Consider the following 18,179-nt stretch of genomic DNA (forward strand, 5'->3'; position numbering starts at 1 on the left):
CAACCCTGCGCAGGCAAGACAAGAACACGTTATCTCCTTCACAGTGCAAAAGCAGGGGGAGATCAGCCAGGACGCTTAAGTTTGTATATGAACAACTTTATTTCAGTATGCTGGGCACCACCAGGCAACATGGTTTGGACAGTGCRCGAGGGTACAATCAGGCAGATCAAACGAATGCAAGGTTGGCGCCAGCACTTTTCTGTCCTGGCGCCGTAGTTTACAAAACGGAGCGCTGCTGCTTCTGCAAGGGCGACGGAGGGGCTGGGGAGGGGGGCAAAGATGGCTGGCACTGCCTGTGCTGCCCGGGGCGCGCAGTAAGGGAGCAGAGGCGAGCTTGCTTCCTCCCCTTCGCACACTGCAACGAACCAGCCAGGACGCAACTGATCTTCTTCTGACAAAACAAGGCCRAGTACTGACAGCTCTTCACGTGACAGGCTCTCGCTTAAAAACACAATCTGACCTGAATAAGSAACCTGGCCTCATCTGGGAGCAAACCGCCAAACGTGCCTACCCRGAGCCTCTCCGAGCCCGGCAGCGAGGCCTGAGAGTACGCTTCCTGCAGGGGCGGCACGCTGCTTACCTGTGCTCATGCCAACTGGCGCAGCACGCTAACGGCATCAGGTAAAGCTTCCCATCGCTACGTCCATCGGCCCAAGCGAGCGCGCACCAGTGTGGCACTAAAGGGGTCTGCTCTGCCAGAYGCGCGTCTGCCATGCTCTCTGCAAGCCCAAGGAGAAGCCCATTTGCCAAAGCTGCTGCTGCAGCCCTGCAGCTCTTACCCCCATCTCAGCTCTTGAGATCAACCCCAATGTGATATGGAAATGAACAGAAAAGAGAGGACCAAGGAAGAACTTCCACCAAGCCACTCTGAGTCCACTGCTGACATCAGGGACTGCAGCACAGACCTTCACCGTTTACGCTAAAGGCTGTGGTAGCTACAGCTTCCTGACGGGTTGGGGGTTTCTAACCTCCACCCTCTCCTTGTGGCTCTGGAAGGCAGCAGAGTCATTTGGAGGATCATGATGGTTTAGAAAGCAGATTGGAAACCAAGTGTGCCATCAGCTGGGGCTGGTTTCCAGTGCTCTGCCTTGCTGGGATGGCAAGACCAATTTACCAGGCAGATGCTACACAAACAGCTGCACCAACTAACCACACTCACAAGGGAGACAATGTATTAACATTCACGGTCAAACAGAGGAAGAATATCCGGGCTATGGCTAGAGAATTAATTTGGAAAGCCGTAAATCCAGGCAGGTAATAGGAAATCTCCATGTTTACCTTTAAGTCAGTTTATGCTCTGCATGGGGAGACAGACAACCATCACACCCAACACAAGCGTCCTGCCCTTCTACCTGACTTCTCTGCCTAGTGGAAACACAGCTCTAGAGCTGGCAAGGACACATGATCCCACCACCTTCCCCTTGCTTCAGGGGACMCTGCCTACCTGTGAAGCAAGACCAGGGAACTCCCTTAGGAAGCACAAACAGCAGTTGGAGCTAGACATGCGCTGCTCCAAGGAGAATCATCTCCTGTTCCCCAGCAAAACATCCTGACCTGACTGTGGAGCTGCCCCACTGAGGAAGACTGGCGGCAAGTGGCCTGAGCAGCTCTCCGCCTCCTTTTCCAACATGCAGGATTCATTTTGGAAGAGAAGCCACTGTGTCTGCGTGGGCTTTGAACGGCCAAGGCCTGTCTGAGCTAGGAAAAAGAGACTCTGCAAGCTCATCTTCTGGTAACCACCAGCAGCACTAACTTCCCCATGGCAACACAGCTGCTCTTCTATTTGAGATGAAAGCTAAAAGCTGGTCTACAACAGCATGCAAAGGTTAGTGAGATGAAAAGCAGCATGCGTTTAAAACTGTTCTGAAGTCCCTTTCAGCACTGACAGGGGATCGACTCACTGCCTCTTCCTTTCTGCCTCCCCCGGGAGGCAGGCACTCATTTCTTCGCTTTGCTGTAGAGCAAGCGCCTCCACACAGGGCCATCACCGAACACCTCTACGTGCAGACAAGCCCTCTSAACCATCAGCTGTCTCCTGTGCAGGCCTGCTTCCCACACACTGATCTGCACTCTCCCGAGCCAGTGTCGCGGTTGGGTGCCAGCTGCACGGACCAGCACACAACGCTGCTGCTGCTGCAGCTGCCTTCAAACGTGCCCAGTCTCGCAATTGGACAGCGGGGACACAGAGGAGAGCAGCTACCTTAAAATCTGGCCGAACGGCCTCAGCGTCCCTGGAAACACCCTGCTGCGAGGGCAGGCTACGGAGGGCTTGGGTGAGCCGAAGGCAGCTCCTTCCTGCAACCTGCTCCCGCYGAGACACTTCCCTGGTGGGGACGTGCTAGTGCAAATCTCCCACTTGCATTTCTAGTGCGGCTGCAGCGATCAGACACGGCTCCACACCRGCCGCGGGCCTGGGGCAGCCCCTGCACTCAGCATCAACAGCCCCCAGGGCTTTTCAGGGCATCGTGTAGCTTCCTCCAGGTGTAGCTATGACAGTGACAGTGCCCAGCTGTTAACAGGGACACACCAATATGTGCAGTGAATGTTGCAGTAGCATAACAGTGAAGTAGAGGTGTACAACCCCTCTTAAACATGCTAAGCAGGGCTATACCACAGGCATGTCACTTATGTGTAAGATCACTGCATACTTCATTTTACTATCGGGCTCCATTTTTCATAAGTGCAGACTTTAATATTCTCTCCCTCCTCCTACACCCACTCTTCTATAATAAGCCCAAGGCCTGCATTTGTGTCTTTGATGGAGGCAGATGGCTTTTATAGWGAAGAACAAAAACCACTAACGTATTCTAACTCTGGAGGGGGAGTCTCAGACCATCCATGAAGGATCTAAACGAAAAGCAGGTGGCTGAAAAAAAAAAAAACTCATAAAAAGCCCCCCACACACCAAAATAATCTTGAACAGATCCAAATCACAAACACACCTGTGCCCCTCTGGTTACAGTGTTCACAGGAGTGGAAAATGCTCTGGGTCCCCCTCTTCTGCTTAAATAACTCTCCCCAGCTGGTGTTCCCATTACAGCAGTTTGGCTGTACGCAGATATAAAACGTACTAGACTGACCCCATGTGCTGCTGCCTCCATGTGTAATAGTCAAGAGGCTAAAAGGTAGGGTATTTGGTTCTCAGCAGCAGTCATAAGAAAAAAAAAAAGAAAATAAACCAACACTGAAAAAAAAAGAGCACCAAGTAATGCATAAAAATAAGAAAAACAGAATGAAAACAGTGACACACCCCAACACAAGCAGGTCTGTAGGCCTTACAATCTCTGTAGTAGCAGTAGAAGAGAAGCAGCTAACAGGCGAGTGGAAAGGCATGAGCAGCAAAACAGTACAGCAGAACACAGCCACCACTACAGCTTGCTGCTCACAAAGCTGCTGATAGTACTAACACACTAATACAATTTATTGTCCTCTCATTTAGTGCATTCATAGAGAACAGCGAGACTTCCTAAAGAACAGTCACTAAGAAGTGTTGGTTATTATGCGAAGCATGTGCGCTATAAATATTAGTGTTAGCATTGAACAATGGACAGCTTGGTAATAGGTGTGCAGAGAAGACTCAAAGCATGGTTCCCGGGTGCTATGGTCAGTATTTGAAATATTCTCAGACATTTAAATAAATAAAACAATTCTAACATTGCAATGCATCTTTCCGATTATTATTTTGCCCCAGAAYGGATAAAATACAAGAGTCATGCCTAGCCGAAAATGGATGGTCCTTTTGCCCTGACACGGCAGGAAGGAGGGAAACACAGCCTCAACTCTGAGGGAGAAAGAGCGTGAGGACTCAGTGCTGTAAACCTTGGCAGAGCGAGGGGAAGCACACGAGTGCCTTTGTCCCCACTCTGGGGCACTTGCTTCCAGAGGAGAAAAGGTATTTAAAACAAGGTACAAGAAAATAACCGTCTAGTACAATGACAGCTGATGAGAGATTGCTTTGTTCTACTCCATGCAATACAAACTAAGTCCTATCACCAACTTCTCCAGCCGTGGTCCAGACCCCACACATCAGGCTAAGAAGTGACGCACACGCACGCACTCACACACCAAGAACAGTGGGCAAAGGGGCTTAACTACTCAGAATGTGCTTTCTCTTAATAAAAAAAAATATATTAAAAACAACTTAAAAAAAATCCAATGATGGTGAAGACAATGATGAAGTAGTAAGTAGCTACAGGGCCTCAGCAGCATATTTCCAGACAATCCACCCACTGGATTCAGGCTAATGCCTGCGCGAGCAGCTTGCAGTGGTTGGCTCCCTTCTTGCTTGCTAGGCGGTTTCTAAGCTGTTCCCTTTTGTTGTTTTTTCCTTCCTTAAACAGTGACAAATATGCTCATCAAACAGAAATTCAGGGAGTGAAATGGAAAAGGAATGGGCCATTCTTGGAGAAACTCAGACTGGTATTTTCTCCTTCCCATTAAAAAAAAAAAAAAAACCCAAATAATAATAAAAAAAAGTTAGTAGTACTAATATAACCCTCCTGCTGCTGTTGTCTTTGCTCAGTGACATCAGGGCATGCTGGCGCGCACACACACACACACAGGCAGCTCTCAGACACTCGGACTCAGAAAAGCGAGTTTAGAACTGAAGTGAGTCTCCAGAAGAGACCGAGGACGGGTCCCAGGGCTAGAAGGTTTTTCGGTGGATGGCACGAGCTCCGTCTTCTTCATATTCCTTTTTTGAAACCCACATTTTCTTAAAGGTGTCCAATGAGGCCAGGATAGAGCCACTGGGGAGAGACAGGCAGTATGTTAGAGGTTAAAGGAAAACGTCGGGCCTGCTCTCACTGCATCTCTGCAGCAGTAAGTTGTTTCTATAGCGTAASGCTTCCAGGCTTCAGGGAGGTGCCTGGGCCCCTGGTTCCCTACAGCAGAAATGCTCTCTGGACAGCTCCTGGCCTTCTGGAGCTGAGCTTATTTCTCCTAGTCAGCAGCAAAGATGTACACAGAAAGGGAAACATGCCTAGAGCCTCTGCCCTAACAAATTTACTATCTATGAGCTTGTTCTACCTCAGACTGGATACTAAGACTAGCAACACAACAAAGAAAATTAATAGGTTGAGCACCTCCCCTAGATGGGGACAGGCTCATTAACCAGGCTGGACTGAGTACTGCTGCACCCAGTTGAGTGATGAACCCTCCTGACACGCAGCACCAGAAGGGACAACACTGTGTGAGCCAACAGGCTCCAACTCCCCAGCTGTCATCCCACAGCAAGACACATCACTGTGTGGTACRTACCCAATCCACGTGGAATACAATCTCTCCTGAGGAGCCGATATCTGGGGAGAGGAGAGGTTCAGTTAGTATTTTCCTAAGATCTAGCCAGCTCCTCCTGGGAGGCTGCCCCATTTCACTCTGGCTGACAGCTGACAAAACCAGTGTGAGCTGTTCCACCAGACAGATACCCAGCAGGTCACCCCCAGAACAACCTCTGTGGGCCAAGATCCTGGTTCCTCTAACAGCATGACTATGACAGCAGATACTGTTCGGCTGTCCCAGGAAAGCCAGGATTGGTTTGAAGCACAGGACATCTGTGCTCTCAGCATGGTTCTTTAGGGCCACAAAACTACATGCATTATCTGTGATAAACCACCAAGAGATTGTTCCTACCCTTATTTTGACGTCCTTGGGGGCTAGTTTCTTCACTTCGCTCAAGAGCCTGTCACCAAAACCTAGGTAAGACAGGGAACATGCAGTCTGAGCCCCTCAGCAAAGTGTCAAGTTACATCTACCAACAATGTGACAATGTCCCATGCAGTCCTATTCCACTATCCCTCTTCAGGTCTCACATACACAGCCAGACTGGATGGACAGCATGATTTTGTCTCACTCAGTCCTCTAAACTCTAGCACAACAGGCACTTTCTCTCCTCAGCATTTTGAGCATGATCTAACCAATTTTTATCACAGGTATGCCAGTTCCCTCTTCCTTCCCTCCACATTCCTCCCACATCCAGCCTACCAGCACAGGGGATGGTGGCAATTAGACATTTGGAGTCCAATTTGTTAGCATGGAGAACTCTCGCCTTATGAATTCGTCCTTTTTCCTCACGCTCCTCAGCTCTCCCATCATGAGGGGGACGTGTTGGAAGCTGGCTTTCTGCACATGTGTAGCTCACACATCACAGCAGCAGGACTGCTGGACTCTCTCAGGCACTAGAGATGTAAGGGAACTTGAGGAGCTGCAGAAGCCTTTTAGGTAACTGGTGCTGAACAGGACTAGCAGAAATGAACACCCCTATTCAACCCTGACACAGGCAGAGCGATAGGAAGGAAAAGATTAAAAAAAACAAACAAACAAACAATAAAAAAACAAACAAAAAAAAACAAGCCCAAGGAGTGATGTACAAGGGTAGAAATGTCCTGGATTCCCAGAAGAGTATGACTAGGAAAAAGAAAATTAAGGAGTGAGAAGCAAAGCTCATACTGACACCCCTGAGAACACAGTCCTCACAGCCCTCACCACACAGGACAAGYTGGGTGATCCAGGACATCTTGCATCTTCAAAAAGCAGCATAGTATGTCACACTAGACTAAAAGAGGAGAGGCAGAAACCTTTGAAAAGTGTAGAGCCTCCAGACAGCACGATGTTGGAGAACAGCGTTCGCCTCAGGTCCATGTCTGATTTCTGAATGGCAAAAACCAGCACCTCATGGAGTCCTTCACATTCTTCCCCTATCAGGTCTGGCCGGAACAGGAGCTCCGGGGCTCGGAAACGGGCAGGGCCGATCTACAAGGAAAGAAATTGCCACAGAGGGAAAGAGAGAAGCATGATTCAGTTCACTGTCCATAGCCTCAATTTGGGCCTTTCTTTCTTAGGTGAAATTCAAGGCAACAAAAATTTCTCAGACATTCATACTATATCATTAACTCTCAGGTGACCATTAGTTTGGCCTATTGCCCAAACAACTAAGGCACTGTTCCCATTTCGYAATTGAAAGAGGAGGAAAAACTTGCTCAGCTCCATATAGCAGGTCAGTGTCAGAGGCAGGAGCAGACCCACACCTAGTGCTGGAGGTAAGACCTGTATATCCTTTACCTTTAGTCCTTCTATAGAAGGAATATTCCTATGCCACTCTTCAAAGTGATGCTTTCTGGACCTCTATGCAAAATAAAAGCCATACACAAAACTGCCGTCAAATTTGCAGTGAGCTGATACCTACTCACACTCTGTACCTGATCTGCATGAGGATTTGCTAGATCAGAGCTTGCAGTCAAACAGCTCTGAGCCTCCACAGTCTTCTCTCTCTTTAGGCAGGACCCAGTAGAAGCAGTGAGGTTTCTAGTCTTTGCATCCCCCTAAGAATTCCAGTGCCCCTGTCAGCAGTTTGGGATGAGTTCTGACCTTTTAAGATAACCGTCTCCCCCAGTACTGTATTAAATTTCCCACCGCTAGGCAGAGGGCTGTTTTGGAAAACTTGTGCCTCACATTAGGAATCTTCTGACACGCGTCCTTACAAACCTCAATGGTGCTGCCATCTGGCAGGTAGTACTGAGCTTTCTCGGTCTCCAGAGTCTCATCCTTCTGAGGGTTTATTGACAGGTAACAGGCACGCTAGAGAGGAAAGAGGTAAGAAAAGGGAAATAAGAAAGGCAAACCCAAATGCTTCTGATAATTCTTTTCTCACTACAAAAAGTTAAGTTCTTTAAAAGCTAAATCCAAGTGTCCTTCTGGGGAGACTAATTTCAGTAGCTTTTTGTGCTGGGAAAAAAAAACTTTTCCTATCAGGAAAAACACCTTTATCTGCCTGACACACTACAGCCCCACATGAGGAATACAGACACCCCTTCTCACAGCTGCTCCCGTCTCCAGCTTTCTCTTACTAATTAAGAGGTGACTTCCCTCAAGCACAGATAGGGTAACTACCCTGAGAACACTTCTAATCTGCTCTAGCACAGAGTAAAACAATCACTTTAAACATCTTTAATGGTATTTATCACGTATAGACATGGTTATTAACCATGTACAGATGTGGTTTTAGGTAACTTCGCAATGGATTAACAGCATGAGCAAGACCTAGTCTTGCAATTCAACAGAAGAATTAATAGCCATCAGGAAAAGTCTCCTAATGTGATCTAAGCTTATCAAGTCCTATTATCCAGCTATATTCTAAGTTAACAAGAAACAGAATGTTTCAACTTTTCAAATTCCTTCAGCACTCAGTACTGTTTCTTCAGCAGTAAGTTTTGCTATTCCAAATTGCTATCACAAAAAGAAAAAAAAGCTTGCACTGAAATAGGCTTTAAGTGTTCCCTTTTGTAAAGTAATTTCTACTTCAGACTCTTCAACATCACCAGATTTCTTTCCTGATTTTTTCCCCTTTTAAAAAGATCTGGAGTCAGACAGGCTCCTACAGATCACAACCGGCTTTTGGGACTCAAATTCCAGTATCCAGGGTCTCGGATCCGTGCTTGCTAGAGTGCATTCAGACCACATTTACAAGTTTTCCAGAAGCAGGAAAACTGCCGACACAAAAAGCGACATTCGTTCCCTCAGATTTGCAGTGAAGTCACAAGCAGGCACCAGCATCAACAAAAATCTCATTGCAAGCTCCAGGCTCCTGCTATCCTAGACATCTACAACATTCTCCCCAGCTAAAGTTAATGTTAAAGCAAAGCAAAAGGTGCAGGTTGGAGGGTGAACATCAAGTTGTCTACTTGCTTTTTCAGCACTCTCACGGGTGAGCATAGGCAGTAGGCAAAGCAGGACTTGGCTTCCTTTACCCTGCTCTTTGTTTCCCTAAGTTCACAGAAAAGATCACACTTGCGCAAGATGTTGTGCTCAACCATTAGCACAAGCTCTTTTAATCATTTCAYCCTCTAAGATGTAAAGGGAGCCCTGGCCATTTGTAAACGTATTACCAAAGAGAACAAGCCTCTTGCTTTGTCGTGCAAGGCCTTTTACATTGCAGTTGCTGCTTTGTACAAAACAGGCCTCTTCTGAAGCAGAGAGTTCTCTAGCAAGCCTCTAAGCACTAGATCTTCTAGTCCACAGATGTTGCAATAGCTGCATACATCAGATTTTTCTCTCATTCAGCCATCAGCACTCATATATCAGACAGCAACTGCCAGGTTAAAACCTACAGCCCTATGAGCTTTCCTGCACCAGGCAGAAGCCAGGCAGCTGTACCACAATGCAAAGCACAGGCAGTGCTCCCTCAGCACAGCGGCACTGAACTACAGTCTTACAGAACACGCCCAGTATTTCCATTACGGTCCTTTGCTGGCAGGCCACAGGCTGAAGAACAGCCTGCTAATGCTCTCAAGCCTGGCACAGGCTGTTGACTCAGCCCAGAGTTATCTGTAGCAATTACAGCATGTGATAGGGCTGACAGCATGGCAGTGACTGTCAGGTATCAGCACGCAGCAGTCACAGCCAGGACTGAYCGGAGGACTCATCCCATGTACTGGAAGCACAGGGGCATAAACAGCACTCTGTCACACAAAGCCTTGCTGAAACCAGACAGCAACCTGCCTGTCCAAGAACTGTGATGCAGCAAAGCCCCTCTGAGTGGTCACCACCTCTCACGGCACCCAACAGAAGCCAACGTAATGGCTTTGCTAGGTATCCTAATCACGTCCTTCCAGATTGCTGCATAGTTCTACAGTTACTGAACACCACAGAGTCTGTTAAGAAAGGAAGCTTTTTGTAAAGTGAAAGCTTTTCGTGGTGGGGGGCTGTGAATCAGTTTTTTTTTGGGGGGGGGAAGAAAGATGACAGCAACTTGCAATATCTCACAATCTTACGATCCCTACCGCAGCAGAGAAACACAAAAAACCCCGGACGTTAAACCACCAGCCTGTCTTCACCCCAGTGCAAACAGTCCTTCAACGCGGATTAGATGTGACCTTGACTGTAAGTCTCCCTCAGGTCAGGAAAGATGGAGGAGTGAGCTGTAGCACTAGGTAGGCTGGCACTTCCCAGTGCGTCTCAGTCACRGCTTCCCTAGGGTAGAAATCCCCCCTCAGTAAAGAACAGAAACAGGCAGGTATGTCACCTCCTTGATGGTCTTGACAATCTCAAACTCCGAGGATGTGTGGAAGTCATAGCCTTCCTTCCGGAGATAGAGGCGCAGGAAGCGGGAGACATCGCGGCCAGCAATATCAATCCGCATGATGGAGTGGGGCATGGCAAAGCCTTCATAGATAGGGACCGCATGGGTGACGCCATCCCCGGAGTCCAGCACCACTCCTGTAGTCCTCCCAGTAGCATAGCTGGCAAAGAAGAAAACAATCAAGTCAGAACAAGCAATCCAAAGTGAGCCGCAAGCATGTGGCACACCAGGCACAGCTCAGGAAGCAGAGAATTCACATAAAAAGGGGCTAAAAAAAAAAAACTAGTTATCATAATTTGGCAAATTCCTGTAAACTCCTTGTTTCAGAAATTAAAATGGAAGTTCAGTTCTTGCTTGAAAAGGGGATGAGTTAAATGATGCGAATTTTCCTGGGATTTTTGGTTCATGAAAAAATGGATTTCAAAGCAGCATTTCACACAGGCAAACCAAAGAGGAAAGGCACTTACAGGCTGAGCACAGCTTGCATGGAGATGAAGAGTGCTGGCACATTGAAGGTCTCAAAAAACACCTCAGCAGCACGTTCTCTGTTCTTGCGTGGGTTTAGGGGTGCTTCTGTCAGCAGCACAGGATGCTGGTAAAAAAGAAGAAGTTGTGCTGCAAAACCACAAGAGGCACCTAGGTGTGTGTTCCTGAAAAATTTCTGCTTATTCATTCACTTCAGGAGCCACTAGCTCATGACAACAGATAGAGGGAGTAATTTCAGCCAGTGAGCTGCATTAGACTGAATTTCTAGCAAGTTGCAGGACCAGCAGGGCTCTGGTCCAGCTACAAAGGAGACCTAAGAAATCCAGTCTGAGAGCAGTCCTGTTCCAGGACAAGATGTCTCTCAGTACCAAGAGTCCAACTAGATTGCCCAAAAAACAAGGACTCTAAAAATGAGTGATGGCATATGCTCTTAGCAAGAGCAGGCAGAAACATTCCTATTCCACCACAGGACCGACCATTCTCACTTACTTAGTCATCTCTTGATTATTTGATTTTTGGTCATTTCTCTCCAGACCACATGACTATGGTTTTCTCTTTCSTCACTTTAAAGGACATCACTGTTAAGCAGATACACCTGACATACAGGCAGAACAGGAAAGATTAAGCGTACTTGGCTTAGAGTAGAATCATTAAAAAGAGYATGAATAATAAATCTTGAAAGTTAGATTCTAGTCTAACTAAAAATACTAGATCTGGGGAGGAACTCTGCTTGGACACTTCTTATACAATATCTTCCAGGAGGTGAAAAAGCCTAATTTAACAACAGATACGTTTAGAGATTCTGCAGAATTGCACCGGATAAGTCACAAGTCTTTCCTGGACTTCAAAGGCTGCTGGGGTTATGATCTCTCACCTCCTCTGAGAATGTCTGAAGCTGATCTTTCGAATAGACATACTGCCAAATGCGCTCCATGTCATTCCAGTCCTTCACTATGCCATGTTCCATTGGGTATCGGATCGAGAGGAGACCTCTGTGCTCCTGACCGAACAGAAATATCAACACAGTATACTTGTCAGAGACACTCAAATAATCTCATCTCCAAGCGCCACGACTATGATTTAATTGCCTGTAGAGTACACAGCAAAGCCTGAACTTTAATCAAAAATTCCTTTCCCAGAGAAGTATTTGCAGAGGTTTAACAAGGCCTTTTTATACTGAGTAGGAAGGTCTGCTGTTTGCAGAGCACATTCAGTCCCAGCAGTTTAAATCATTACACAGACACCCATCAAATGGCATCTTTGTTCTACCAGCTCAGTTGTAACCGAGGGGTGTTGGGAAATGTAGTTCAGAGGGCTCATAGGAGATGTGAGACTATATGACTGTGTGCTGAGAGGAACAGGACTGTGGAAAGCCCAGACCRGGGGGATAAAAGGCAACTAGGATCCAGTTCTGAAGTCCCCAGTTGAGAATATGGGGATGTAACCACAGAGACCGTGAAGCAGCCTAGAAAAGGAGAGATACAGACGGACTTTAGAAAATGAAATGAGACTGAGAGAGAAAGGTCTCTGATCAACAGCTTGGGACAGGAATTTCATGAAGCTTCTTGCTTCAGCTTGAACACATAAAAGTGAGCTCTGTTCTGCTCTTTGTATTTACAACGATGCCAGAGAACCACACCCCTTTTAAGTGCAACTGCTACAACCCTTTACTTAGTGCAGCATAGTGAGATAATATGAGTAAGTGCAATAAGCAGATTTTCTTACCTCTGCTTTTGGACCAATGAAAATGTCTCCTTCTAAAGCACCAGCCATAACACGAACATGCTTTGGTCTGCCCACACTAGAACAGAGGAAAGAGAATTAATGCTTCTGGAGTGAGAGGCCAGACATATCTAAATGATGCATCTAAGATGTATCTAGATGTATAAGAACATCTCAGATGTTCTTCTGTGCATTGACCAGTACTTTCAGCAGTGATGGGAGGCTCTGGGGTCACTACTAGATGCAGACAGATCCAGGTTTGCTCTGCCTCAATTAATCCCTGAATCAGCAGGACACAGGCCTGCTCAGTCCAGCCACACCTGCCCTGATGATTCAGGGTTTATTTGTTCCAGCAGTGCCTGAGGCTAAACTGAGCAAGGGCCTGAGCTGGTTGATCCACATGGTGTTTGACCTCAGATAGGCTTCTCAGATTAAACATTTATAGCCCCAAACTCCACCTCACCATGCAGATGAGTCTGCATTGCTCAGAACATAAATACACTCAAAAAAACACCCTACTGCAATAAAAGCCAGTGACTACTCAGAGTTCCTGATCCAGCAATCCTTCTTCCAGTAAAACTCCCACAAAACTTTCAAGAGACCTTGGCATGGATCAAGACACYAGGCCACACACTGATGAACTATAAAGGGCTTCACACCTCCCATCCCAACTTTGTTTTGCTCTTTTTTCTTGACCATCTAATGTCTCAAGGCTAAAGGATCCTAAAGCTCTAGTCAGCTACTAAACCTGAAGAAGTGATACACAACCTTTAATTAATTTCTTTTTCAGAAAACCTCAGTGAGCTTAACAACAGTGATATTCTGACACCTCTGTGCAGCAGGAATAACTCGTTTAACTCATTTCTCCAGTTACAACTACAGGACTATTCTTTCCCTCTAAGCAAGAAAGAATTGGTACACAGTATTACTAAGAACTCACCAAGGCCAGTGGAGTACTTACTAGTTTGGAAAGCAGTATTTTGGTATTTGATCACCTGCAAAACCTGCTTTAATCACACCCGAGCCCTGTGGGAAGAACAGATAAAGTTTGAGCTTATCATCCATTCAGTCATCTTCGCAAGTTTTAAGAGGGTAGCAAAATACATCAGAATGACCAGATCCTCTTCTTTTTACCAGAAATAAAGCTTCCCATGGATCTCCAAGCAGGGTTGGGGATGGGAAGGTGCCAGTATGACAGCTTGGCCACTAATGGGGAGTAACTGGCACCTTCCCTTGCAGCAGCACATCACCACCAGCATGATCATCCTAAGGTGCCCAGTACTGCTGTGTGCACACAGGAATGCTAGTGCCAACGGACAAGCATTTTAAGTGCTGTTGCTTATATTGAGTGCCAGGGATCCAGGAGGCCCACTAGCTCTGCAGTCTTGATTTATCTCAAATGTTCTCTGCATAGAGGGGATTATTTCATAAAGTCTAGCAACAGCAGCCAAACCTTGCCCATCTGGATGGCTCCAGGGGCTGCTTTTAAGAWGGGAAGGATGAAGGTTGTAGGCTTCTCAGAAGCAGATTTGGAGAAGATGGAGGGAGAACAGATAAAGTCAGAAAGGTGAGTGGAGTTGAGACTAGGGAACAGAAGTTCAGGTGGTGCACAAGCTAGATAAAGCTAAGGAGGGAGGTCACCGAAATCTGATCAAAAAAAGACTCTAGAAGCTAGAACCGAGGTCTGGAAGGAACAACGGTCCCAGTCAGACTGTGAGAGGAGGGGCTGGAGGCAGGAAAGGCAGCTGACAGGATATGGCTTGTTTTTTAAAAGGGACAAGGAAGAGATTAGGAAGCAAATTGTGTGGTATGGCAGTCAGAGAGGAGTGACTCCCAGAAGCCTTCTGTAACTTTCAAAGCAACGCAAGCACAGAGTGAGTAAAAACAGCCACAGAGAGGCCCTGGCGGGGCGTAAGTGCTGAGTATCTGGCCCCACCACTTCTGTGCCTGTCGGTATCATCTGGAGGCAACGGCGGAACCCAATAATCAATGTGTATCCGCGCGAACTCCTTCCTCTCCTCGTTTCCTCTCTCTGTACAGACAAAGGACATCTTGAAACAGTGAGCAGCGCACAGGAAAGTTTCACTACGGAGTGGACTTGCACAGGATCTCCTCAGATAAGTCATTTCACTGATAATCCCAAACTACCACGGGAGCGAGCTCTTCTGCAGAAAGGGCAACAGTTCATTTTTATCCTGTACTGGGAGTGAAGTGTGCGAGTTTGCACTGAAGCCAGTGACTAACGAACTGCCTGTTCACTCTCAAGGATTCAGCAGAAGGATTGCTCTGCTTACAAAGCCAGAGACATTTTGGCTGCCCCACAGTTATAAAAAGACCAGTAACGCAGTTCCTCCACTGCTCTCCCCTTCTCACCACCTTTGCACGGGTCAGCATCGCTGCTTCCACTTCCCGGTCAAATGATCCGCTCAGGGCTCTGCCAGACAAGCTCTGGCAGCTTTTGCTGCCACAGTTCCTGATGGTGCCATCTGCCACACTCCAGTGCCAGCGGTTACCAGTTAGAGCAGGTTCAGCAGAAGGGATGCAGCCAGCCCCAGCCTCTCCAGGCTGCACCTTATTCCCCAGGCACTTCTGTCAGCAGCTTCAGCGGAGGTGCTGGGCTTCGCGCAGGCCGAGCGTGCTCTGCCACGAGAGCTGGGCAGACGGCTGGGACAGCCCTGCCTTGAAACTGCCAGTGAGATTTGCCAGGACTTGTCTGTGAGACACAAGTGTCACGAACACTGTGTAAACCAGATGCAGCTAGCTGTAAAAGGTATAAAAAGTAAATAGGTTGAATTCTTGTCTTCTGATAACCAGATGCAGCCACGCTGGCTCCAAGGGCACATCCAAGCCGGCACTGGGGCAGGACTACTCCCTCTGCACAAGGACTCAGCTCCTGCTTCCTCAACCAAGGTCTGCACTAACAGGCACAGATGCGACAAAGCGGCCTGTGAAGTGCTGAAAGACATCCTTTCAGATAAATTGTCTTCTGGCTACTCACTTCAAAGCAAAGTAATGATTCAAGAATACAAAAATACTATTCTGAGTTTTCTTACCACAGTCTGTAAACAATCCTTATACCTGGGGGGGGGGGGAAAGTCATCCTTTGTTAAGCCTCGTAGCAAAAAGCTGAATCAAACACAGCAACGTAACCACATCAAAATATTGTGCTTATTGAATATCTCATTCCAGATAATGACTGATCTTCCTGCCAGCGCAGTCTGCTGCTGAGAAGTGGTTTCAGGAGAACAATGATGCTCCTCTTTTAACGGGGCAACCAAAACTTCCTTATGCCAGGGCAAACGTTACCCGCAGCGTCCTGGTGAGATTCCCAGCAAGTTACGCATTCTTAGATTCACATATTGAAGTTCACAGTTAACTGAACGTGTCCGTAGTTCTGAACTCTTCGCTGGAGTTAAAGACGAAGGACTTTGAATATGCCGATAGGACAGAACTCAAACACAGTTGCATTTCCAAGTGTCTGGGAATAACCCAAGCACAGATGTTTGCTGTCTCTGCACTACAAAGACCTGACAGTGCTTTCTGACCTATTCAATTTTCCTTGAAAACATTTTACTTCTTTGAAGATGTATACATACTGAGTAAAGCTATTTATTATTGCCCAGTGTGAGATTCTTATACAATGAGARGAAAAGGTTTAAGTGCTGAAATAACCCCGTCTGATTGAGAAAGTTTAAAACAAGGATYCATTTTTTCTTCCTTTGTTTCAAGTAACCAAATACCATGCATCCTCCCTTTTGCTGGAAGTTCTGACTTATTAAAACTTAAAAGAATTCCAAAATTAACATCCTTCCACCAAAACACATCCTGGTTGGGCTTTCATTCAGTGGGATTTTTTTTATTGTTTTTGCATCTAAGCAAAAGAATAAAAGAGAAGAAACAAATTACGTATCAAACTTTAAGGTGAAGGATGATAATCACACGGAAAATTCTCAGGAGCATCTTAAAGTACCTGAACATGCCCTTCCACTAAATCTGTAGCTGACTCAGTTATTGATTTACATATCTTGTTGTGTTTAAGACACAAATTTAAAGGAAATCATCAAGAGTCAATCTGCCATGTAGCACTTCTGATGGGACAAGCACATTTCATATTCTTAAAAGGCTATTTTACTGGATGTTCAGCAARAACAAATGAAAGACAACAGCCCATAGTGACAGCTCATCTGTTTAAAATGATACCACTTAGATGACAAAGCCAAAATTTCATTCTTCATCTAAATGGACACAATTCCACGGAGGTCGTAGAATCATATTTGCACTTGTTTAGGCCAGAGTTGAACCAGGCTATGTCTTAACATGTGCTTTACATTCCTGTGGGCTTTCAGGTCATTTGCTTTAGTGAGAGCTTCTTGGAAGAAAGATGGGAACACAAGTCCTTTTTTTTAAAAAAAAAAAAAAGAAAAAAAAAAGGGGGGGGGGGAAGACTTACTGAAAAGGAAGGAATATTAAGGTTGTATTGCAGGGAAGCTCCAAATTCTTATTGTATGTTTCAAAACTCTTCCTGTTGGAAATATGAAGCTGAGCATGCTGTTTGGCATGAGAAAATCTGATTCCGTTTTTAGCCACGTTTCTTAACATCCCCTTGGAACGAACCGAGATACCAGAGCAGGGCTGGGATCGGGAAAGTTTGGCTTGTTTACAAGCTCAGTCCTCATCTTCCCCTTCCCACCATTCCATACACATACACACACAATACAGGATGACATTCAGCCTTGAAAAGCTGTCTGCAGCTCTCTGAGGAAAAGCACTCATGCGGCAGCAGGAACAGCAGGTCCTTCTCTGTGCAGCTTCCACTTCCCGTCTTGCCTTAACTCACGAGAGTACCAAAAATGCAACGTCACCACGATGCTCCGCAGCCAAGAGCCTGCCAGCATTAAAGGCAGACCTCACAGCAACTGCTTCATTCTACCTCTCGTACAGGGAAGGGAAGAGAGGAATTCATTTGTCAGGGAGGCAAGAAGAATTACTAGCTTTTATAAGACCAGCGGATAAAATGAGAAAAAAAAGCAGACTGGAAGGCACATGAGCCCTTCCTCAGGGCTGAAGCGGGGCAGCAATCATTGCACTAAGTAATGGCAAGGACAGACCGAAATTAGATGTGTGCTGTTACCACATGACTTCTGGCAACAAACTCCTCCTCACGATACCATCATGCCTGTAGAGAACTTAAAGCACTTAGCTAGTCACTCAGCACCACAGCAGGGTCGGTATTAGTCTGGCTATTTCTAAGAGCATCAACCAAACTTATTCTTTAGTCTCCAATAAAGAAGATGCCATGTTTTTCTCATCGTAGTCTATTCTACTGCTTAATCTTTTCCATTAGACATTTTTCTTTGATGTCTAACCTAAATCTCTCTGCTGCGATTCCAGAGGAAGATACAGAAACAAAACTGTATCAGAGAACTCAAGCTGCAGAGAGGAAATTGGGATCAACAATAAAGACAGGTCAAAAGATTTATTGGCTTCATCCTAAAAGACCTACATTCACCTGCTCGCGAAGAAAAGGAATAGCTTGAGAAGTGCCAGGCTAGCAAGTCCACGTGTCACGTGGCAAAAGGATTCAGGAGTAAATAAAACGATGGAGAAAGAAGTGAGCACAAGCACCGACCCCCTGAAACAGCAAAATCGAATCGCTGGCAGCAGAGGTCAGAAGGGAGGAGCAGGACGTGAGTCACTGTGCCCAACGGGGCTCCCCCCGAACCACCCCACGCCGTCCCTCCGCCCGCCCCGTCCTCGACGGTCCCTTCTCGCGGGAAGCGGCCCGGACGGGCACTACCCGGACTGCCCCCGGCACGTCGCAGGGCGTGCCGCCGCTCGCGGTCACCGCGTGCGCGGCGCCACCCGCACGGGCCGCGGGCGGCTCCGCGCCCCGCTG

At 46.8% G+C, this 18,179-nt stretch overlaps 1 protein-coding gene across 1 annotated transcript in view; it reads right to left on the minus strand.

The window, feature by feature from the left end:
- Window positions 1–80: 80 nt before the first annotated feature.
- The window catches only part of ACTR1A (actin related protein 1A), an 18,819-nt gene continuing 720 nt past the window's right edge, over window positions 81–18,179 (minus strand). Inside the window, exons 2-11 of the mRNA XM_085307602.1 lie at window positions 13,245–13,309; window positions 12,287–12,362; window positions 11,436–11,561; window positions 10,543–10,667; window positions 10,019–10,235; window positions 7,483–7,575; window positions 6,576–6,750; window positions 5,632–5,693; window positions 5,260–5,300; window positions 81–4,748 (exon numbers count right to left, since the gene is read on the minus strand). Coding sequence (XP_085163728.1) covers window positions 4,646–4,748; window positions 5,260–5,300; window positions 5,632–5,693; window positions 6,576–6,750; window positions 7,483–7,575; window positions 10,019–10,235; window positions 10,543–10,667; window positions 11,436–11,561; window positions 12,287–12,362; window positions 13,245–13,309 — 1,083 coding nt within the window. The 3' untranslated portion in view covers window positions 81–4,645. The remainder of the gene's footprint in view (window positions 4,749–5,259; window positions 5,301–5,631; window positions 5,694–6,575; window positions 6,751–7,482; window positions 7,576–10,018; window positions 10,236–10,542; window positions 10,668–11,435; window positions 11,562–12,286; window positions 12,363–13,244; window positions 13,310–18,179) is intronic.

This window comes from Rhea americana, unplaced genomic scaffold (assembly GCF_003343005.1).
Source record: "Rhea americana isolate MKP2758 unplaced genomic scaffold, rheAme1 scaffold_104, whole genome shotgun sequence".
NCBI classification, from domain to species: domain Eukaryota; kingdom Metazoa; phylum Chordata; class Aves; order Rheiformes; family Rheidae; genus Rhea; species Rhea americana.